Consider the following 8,316-nt stretch of genomic DNA (forward strand, 5'->3'; position numbering starts at 1 on the left):
CGAGAAAATCCCTTTTCTCGTTCCTCTGCGGATTGGCTCGCGTATTTTGCCCAAGATTCCGCAAAATCCGTGTTGGCTCGCGGATCTTTGTTCTCCCGGTCTCCTTTATTTGCCCGCCAGCTGTTTCTAGCACCTCTCTAGGATCAGGAATTGGTCTGATTCCCAGTGCAACTGTCGCGCGCGGTCTCCGTATTACACAGATGAAATTCTGAAAAAAAAATTTTTTCAAATAAAAATATCATTGGTTATTATGATCGCGCACGCGCGTGCTCTCTCGTGAACGAACGCATCGTGTAAGATTCGCCAGAGTAAGTACGCGTTTAAGACTCGAGCCATCTGTCGCCATTCTCCCAGATCTTTCCTCAGCTGCTCTGAGAGTGTTCTACAGACAAGAAGAGCCTAATGAGGTCGAGACATTATGAGCCTCGATCTGTTGGCTAGCTCGCAAGCCGATTATTATATCGCTGTTCCGCTCAGCTTCGATACGATACGTCATGCTCGCATTGATCCGTTGACGGCAATTTGCTGCGGATGGCTTTTACGATCGTCGCGAGGATTATATCGCGCCGTATATTAATACTGACGAATTTACGATAGCCAGTGACTGATAATGCGTGCTTCCCGGGACAATATCTTTAGTGAAGGGAACACGCAAACGCGCGCGTATCCCCAGGGTGCGTATTCGAATTGCATGCGCCATCTTGCATACACAGATCTGAAATTCTCTAAGCGTAATAATGGCCTCTCCAGATTATCTCATTCATATTTTACATCGAATTTATTGTCGAATTTATTTTTTTATTGTCGTATTAAACATTCACGTATTTATCCACTAGCCGATGGAAAATATTCTCTTAGTGGACAATATTTTCTCATACCGCAAAACGCGCTTTGCTTTGTATAAATTCCTAAGAGTGAAATTTCACTCGTACAGAATGAACTTTTTGTGCTCTGTATCATCAAGTGAATATTTTCGCTTGAAATTGAAGAGTCAATGCGATGTGCTCCATCGTCACTGTAATTCCCTGTAATCGACTGAAACGTTCGCTTATACAGAGACAGAGTTCAAGCCCTGAGCTCGAGTGAAACGTTCACTTCTGCGGTTTTGCGCGGAAAAATACTGTCACCTTTCACTCGTTTCAGTCTAAGATTTCAGTCCAAAAAATCTGGAGAACAATTTTCGAAAAATCGACCAATCGACTCTTTTTCTCTGGGATCGGAGACGTTACTTCCTTAGTCTAATCTAGTGTTGTGTTTATGTAGTATCGTGCGTAGAAAAGTTGGCGGTGCGCGCACTTCATTCCGCGCAAATTTACTTCGCGTACGGCCGCTCGCGCGCTCTCGACGAACGGCCGCTTTTACTGTCGGTTTTACGAGCGCGGGTGTTTTCAAAACATCGTCCTCGTAAAATCAGCTGCTGCAGTATCTCCAACGTGCTCTCTCTCGGCCGTCACGTTTTTTTCCTATTTTTTTTTCTTCCGCACCCGCGGATCTTTAATGCTTGTCGTAGTGACCATTCGGGCCGGAACCGCATGGAGATAAAACAGCCGTCCCTCGCCTTATCTGCCACGCCGAAGTGGGAAATGTTGTTCCCAGCAATATCGTTTAACCTTCCCAATGGCACCAATGGCTTCCCAACCGCATTGCCGAAAAATCTCGTACTTTTCGGCGCATCAATCTTTATCCCGGCCGCGTTTCTGTTCTAATCGGAGCGAGGGCGGAATTATGCTCGTCGAAGCAATTTTTCAAGCGAACCCATTTGCGACAAAGTAACCGGAATATTTTGAACAAAGCCCTCAAAAGTGAACGCGCGCCTGAAATTCGTCTTTAACGAGGGCGATGTAGTTGCGGTAAAGCTAACCTTTTATCCCGCGAGAATAAAACCACCCCTGCGTCCCCGGGCCGATAACTATTAAGTTATTTCTTGGAATTGATCATGGATCAAACAGACGTGCGTAACATTGACACAAACGATATACGCCTTTGCTGTCTTCCTGCTGTCTTCCTGCGTTAACAATACCGAAAACAAACGGGGGTCTGCCGTTGATTGGCAGTCGAGGTCTCTCTTAATTGAATGAGCGTAGGCTTTTGTCTGCGGCGCTTTTTGAACAAAACGTAAAAACCCGCAAATAACTGTCGGGGAAAAATGGAAAGCGGCTTTGAAGTTGCGAAATAATTATTGTATGAAATTACATCGTCAAATTGTCGTCCTCAGAAATTCTACGGACGTGCGTCCCCTTCCAGCTCGCAAACGCGTTTAGGAGTTTGTGAGTCGCTCGCGCGTGCTCTCGAGAGCGACGTGCGACGATTTCGCTCGCATTTCAAGCGGACTTCAAAAGTCAGCTCTATGCGTGACCCGCCGGCATGCGTGATTCCATATACAGACGCGCACACACATACAGGGAGACACAGAGAAACCGCGAGAGGGAGAAAGAACGCTGGCGGATCGATAGGACAGCAGCTTGCCGTGACGTTGCTGTGAAGAAACCACACGTATCGGCCGCTTTAAGCGTTAACAATACGCGAGGTGCAAGCTGGAAAATTAACGGCACGACTGGGGCTTTCCGGGGAATCGGAGCGGTTATCTGGAATGTCTTACTTAATTTAGTTACCGGGCCTGGACGTCTGATTTGGACAATTAGATTACTAAAACTATAGTGAACGTACGGGAAAGACGCGCTTATGCAAAGGAAATAATTGCGTTCCGCTGAGAGTGCATTAAGCAATTTTCAAACATTACCATAATTTCACGATGTTAAACGACGGGAACGCTAAACGCCCCCATTTTTCTGCACGTCTCGCAAAATGTGCGGCATGCGTATTTTAGCCTTGCCGAATGTGTGTCTGTGTGTGCGTGAGAGGGGGTAAGGGGTACGTCTATATTTAGGAGGAAAACATCGAAAATGTGGCACCATCCTTGACCGTGACATCGATCGACGTACGATCGATTTGATCACGGCGAAAAACAAGCGTTCTATTGTGGTACTACACCGCGAGTCAAAGTTAAACGATGGTTTGTGTAATTCGATAGGACACGTGGATCTTATCAAAGATGTTGACGCTGCGCGCGACGGATGACGTCCACCATAGAATATCCAGGTGGCAATTTTGGCACAGGTCCGCGCATATTTTCGCACACACTTTCCTTTCGTTGATGCCTTTTGAATCTCGTCCAAAGTACCGAGTCGGGGCACACATCTGCGCTGATTAGTCCGCCGATCTCGTTAACGTCTCGTATGCGAGACTATTTGCCCTCCGATCGGGCCGCGATCTCGAGATTGCAGCTGAACTCATCGCGGAAGCTGACGTTTCTTATCTGGCCAAATGATGCGCTGGATTTTTGCTCAACTGTCGTGACCACGACGGCAATTAGCGAATTCCCGAGCCTGCTGTTCACGGAAGCGCTGACGGTGAAAGATACATGGAGCAGATTAAGTTGCATCCTTGATGATAATTTTGCCAATTTAATTTCGCGACAGAGGAAACCCGGCGGTTGACGCCCGGTATCGCGCGCTTGCACTTCTCGTTCCTATGAAAAGTCGAAGATAAAACGTATGATTTTTTTTATGACTCCATCCGAGAACGCGTTCGTAAACCGCGATAAACTCCGCGTTACATTCGCGTCGGCGCGACATTTAATGCAACAAGATTGCAACGGTTGACCGTCTATCGGCCAACTTAACGCCTTTATGTCACTCCAGTAACAATCTGAACTTTACGACGATATTACCGTTACCACGGGACGGGACAAACTATTTGGGCGCGATCCAGAGACTTTATAGGAACTTTCGCAATTTTACTATCGGCTCTCTTTTATCTACCGGGGTGTCTATCTGCAAGTGAAATATCGTCTGCGACGCGGCGGCGACGGTGGCTTGCGCGCGCCGTCAGTGTCTAAGAGACATCCAGTAAACGTCAATCTGGAATATTTATCGCGACGGCTAGTCGCCGCGACCCACCTCGGCGATTTCATGCGCGCGAATAGGTTGCGCCGCTTTGTACGTGCCACGGCATATATTTCCCGCATAGTTTGTGCTCTCGATTCACGTCTCAATATTTCCAAATTTTCCTATCGCAGCTCCCCGTGCTATCCGCCAGTCCTTGACACGCATCTGAGTATTCTACCGACGTTCGCGATGATCTCGCGAAGTGCCGTCGGGAACATGAGTTATCGGGTGCATGGGGAAGTCGCTCCAGGTGCTGCACGTATTTTACGAGATATCAACTTACCCTTCGAACGAGCGGCCTTAGATACACTCGTATATCAGTTCTTACACGCCAGCAATTCATCTGTCGGAATGTTTCGAGAACGATATCTCACTCTTTCTTTTGGCGCTCGTTATATTAAAAGTTTGCAAAAGTCGAATCGCATATAGGTTTATTTGTTCGAAAGATGAATTGTTTTACAGGCGCGGATTAAGGTAATGGAAAGGTGATGAGAAGGGGTGAATGAATATGGCTGGAGGCTTACTTCTTTTATTAAAATATAGTTAAAAGCATATTTATTTAATTAGAAATATGGCTGCGAAATGAATTCGCCGACAAAAGCGGTCAAATTTTTACGAACCCGTGTATACCAAAAAAGAGAACACGATAGTTAACACGTTCGGTTCATTTCGGGGATTTTTTCCACAGATCACATTATATTTGTTTTTATGTAATTGTATAAAATAGGTTTGGAGTTTGTTTATATGCGGATATATATAAAAAAATATCGTTGTCAATATGTTGAATGAAATTGAAGAGCCAAGAGCCAAGATGAACTTGAAGTCAGAAACTGGTATGTTACACACGTGTGACGTTAATATTGAGCTTTTCACCGAATGTTACGGCACCGCGAATCTTCGAGGTCGACGTATACACCAGGCCTTGCGTTGCACACGTATTGCTTTACAAGCAAATTAAACTTTACGCAGCGGGTCGTCGCTCGAACGCCCGTATACATACATTTATGATGAGGAAGCACGCCGTCGACGATGGGCGTGCGTCAGGCTTGACGCGGCTTGGGATCGAGGACTATCTGACTTGCTAATTTCCTGTTTCAGGAACCAAGTTCCTCTGCAGCGAGGTGATAGCGCTAATAAGGAGCGAGGTGGACGACATTTGCCTGCAAATCATAAACTTCGAGGACCTCAGCTCGCAACCGCCCCCGCAGCCCGCGATACCGCCGCCGAGTCAGGCCAACAACAGGCTCGCGACACGCTGTATGTTCCAATTTTATTCGTTCTACTTGTCGACTTTGTCTCGGTGCATGCGCGAGAGAGCGAGAGCGCGCGCCCGAATTTTCGCACGAAAGTACCGCCGCAAAATCCGCGCTGTTCCCGACATTTGCGAAGGCGCGCGCCCGTTGCGCGGCTTCCAGCCTTTTTCGTGTCACGAGGGACTTTCGGCTCGCTTGTCGCTCTCGCGCGCGCACACGCGTATCGAAACTCCAAAGCGGCGGAAACTTTATTTAACCCGAGCAAAAGGAAAGCGCGAAATTTTACGATCGATCGCCGCGACACGCGCGGTGTGTGTGTGTGTGTAGCGTGTAGCCCGCGAGATTGCAGACCGATCCCTCGCAGTTCGACTCCTCGATTCCGTCGCGCGATCAGATGAAACGATTACTTCGGCTGCAACATTTACACACGATATCCTGGCCAAGACATTTCGTGCCTCCTACACATATAACTTCCTGCGGCTTTTAAACGTCGCTATCATTATTTCCTGCCCGCTGCACCGTCCGTTATAAGACATCACCGCTGACATTCGGGGCCGCCTCGTTCACAAGTGGGACGTGTGGCACACGTAGGCTACTCTCATTGTGACGATCATTATTACGAGCATAGATCCAGGTCAGGTGTATCTGCATAATGAGCCGCGTTACAATCCTGCGGAAATTCGGACGGGTTCTTTCGTGTGCGCAATTACATCGCGTATACATCCGCGCTGTCATTCTGCCGCGTATGTGCGCACATATATGTCTGCCCTATCGGAATTCGGGACCTTTTCGCGAATATATACGTGCGAACTGTCCGCATCCATAAATCCGCCTCCGCTAATGCACATGTGACATTTCCGCGCGAATACGATATGTCTCCGTAATTACACTTCGCCCTCCTTGGTGCCGGTGCGGATACTTTGCAAGATATGCGGAAGTGTCTGCGCCTTCGTTCTTCCGCATAATGTCAGTCCCGTCTGTAGTCTTCTTGCGTTCATTGTAGGGAACAGAAATACAGAGGTGTATTAACTTGAGAACGAAGCATTGTGTGTTCTGATAACCATCAGAAATAGATTTTTATTCCAATTATGTCGTAATATATTTTTGTAATATATTCGTGTTCGGTGTGAAGTTAAACAAATGAATGAATTGATCACGCACAAAAGCAATTGTCGTTAACCATAAATTAACAAAGCACATTCGCGTTCCTTCCCTTCTCATTTTTCAATTTTGATACGGTGGCTCGACTCTTTCTCTCTCGCCTCTCTCTCAACGGTTTTCATACAAAAGCTGCCCAATTATTTATTGAAGCATTCCGTGGACGCGTTGAATGTTTCGTTATGAATTTCTCGCCATCTTCCCGAAACCAATTTAGAGCGTATACGCATATGTGCATGCATATGTGCGTACAGAGGACGGGACACGTGGTCGCGTTTTATATCTGGAGTGCTCGCGAAACTATTTTTAGAATGACGCTGCAGAGAGCGCTGGACGTGTGTGGCGCGCCTAACGGTTAACCCTGACCCGGTAATAAATGTTATGCCCTCGAATAGGTAGCTATAGGCACCTTACCTCCTGGTTGATAATCCGCCCCCTAAGCAGCTCAGCTGATGGTTAGAGACCCGTAACAGAAATCGATCGCGTAGCGGAAAGTCGCGTAGCGTAAGAGCGTTACCTCGAGGAAATGCCTCTTTCACACAGGCGTCACGCACGGGGAAATCGATGTGAACGCGATTACTTCTTTCCTTTATCCCCTTTCGGTTTTAAAGCGCGCATCGTGCTTTTATTTTTAACGAGAAGATCTTCGCCGTTGGAGAAATCGCGCAGTAATACGCGTACGATTTATTTTAAAAATGATACAAGTCAGCTTCAATGTATCATTAATATTTCAGATATCCAATGCATCGGCGCTTTATATTTCTTTTCCTCGATATTCCTATATATTTAGCGAGAAGATAGAGAATAATAGAATTTGAGAGAGAAGAGGCAGAGCGACTATTGGTGGAATATGACGTTCACATTTAATTTTAGATGCGAGGCACGACTAATATTCAATTGCGTACAATTGAACGATACGCTCGATGCTGCTTCAACTCGTTTGAGTCACCAATATAACTGAATGCGCAGGAATTCTGAAAGGTCGATATAATCCATAATCGATAGTTCGTACAGAGTTTGAAATTGTTCGTCGAAGTGCTTGGGCTATTCGTCTTTAGGTTCATCGGAATGTAATTAATAGGTGATATGTGGTGTAATCCATCATCCAAATGAATCTATTGCCCGATGTCGTGATTAGCTCAATTAATAATCATTAAATATTCATCGAGTGTGACTGCGTGTCGAAACACTTGACGTCTTGTTTGCATCGTAATTCACCAAGCCGAGACGTAAGTCCGTGGAAAATTTTTTAACGACATACTTCCAGATTGTTACCTGGAAAATTTTATTTTGAGTTTTATTTATTTTGATTCGTCCCGTGCTTCAATTCCCAGATTCCATATTTTCATCTATTTTCTGCTTGTGTGAACTATCCATTCTCTCTCTCTCTCTTTCTCTCTGTCTCTCTTTCTCCTCTCCCTTCTGTCTCTCCTTATTATTGAATCAGTATGAAGTCGACGTGGCTGATAAGTCAGATCGATGTTACACAGGGATACCATTCGGGGACGACTCGATCCATTCGCATCCTAATAATATATTATTCCGGTAGACGTCGAACCGCGGCGAACGGGTCTTCCCGTGTAATAACAATCGATATCAGCGTACACTCGAGAGGATTAGAGCCACCGTATCCAATCACTAGCACCACTCTTTGCCCATCTCCTTTCCATTGCTCTTTTCCTCCGACACCGGCGTTGACGATAAACGATAATGGTTGCAACTTTCTTTTTTCCTTCTTCCTCAAGCTGTGTTCGCGCTTAGGCGTGAATATCCTTTTAATTAGAATTCCTCTGTCGCGCAATGGCGGAATTTTAAAGCCACTTCCCTTTCACTGCCCCTTGCATTTACATACCGAAATTGAACGTAACGAGCAAACAGTTCGCGCATATTCTCTCTCTCTCTCTCTCTCTCTCTCTCTCTCTCTCTCTCTCTCTCTCTCTCTCTCCTTCTCTCTCTCT

The 8,316-nt window shown here is 46.2% G+C and overlaps 1 protein-coding gene across 15 annotated transcripts in view; it reads left to right on the forward strand.

The window, feature by feature from the left end:
* LOC116843873 (potassium voltage-gated channel subfamily H member 6) overlaps nucleotides 1-8,316 on the forward strand; it is a 114,797-nt gene that overhangs the window by 33,210 nt on the left and 73,271 nt on the right. For all 15 annotated transcript variants that reach the window (XM_032814731.1, XM_032814741.1, XM_032814744.1 and 12 more), the window contains one exon: nucleotides 5,046-5,204. In XM_032814731.1, the coding sequence (XP_032670622.1) occupies nucleotides 5,046-5,204 (159 nt within the window). The remainder of the gene's footprint in view (nucleotides 1-5,045; nucleotides 5,205-8,316) is intronic.

Source organism: Odontomachus brunneus, unplaced genomic scaffold (genome assembly GCF_010583005.1).
Source record: "Odontomachus brunneus isolate Ranch 3 - 2012 unplaced genomic scaffold, Obru_v1 Obru_scaffold_036, whole genome shotgun sequence".
NCBI lineage: Eukaryota > Metazoa > Arthropoda > Insecta > Hymenoptera > Formicidae > Odontomachus > Odontomachus brunneus.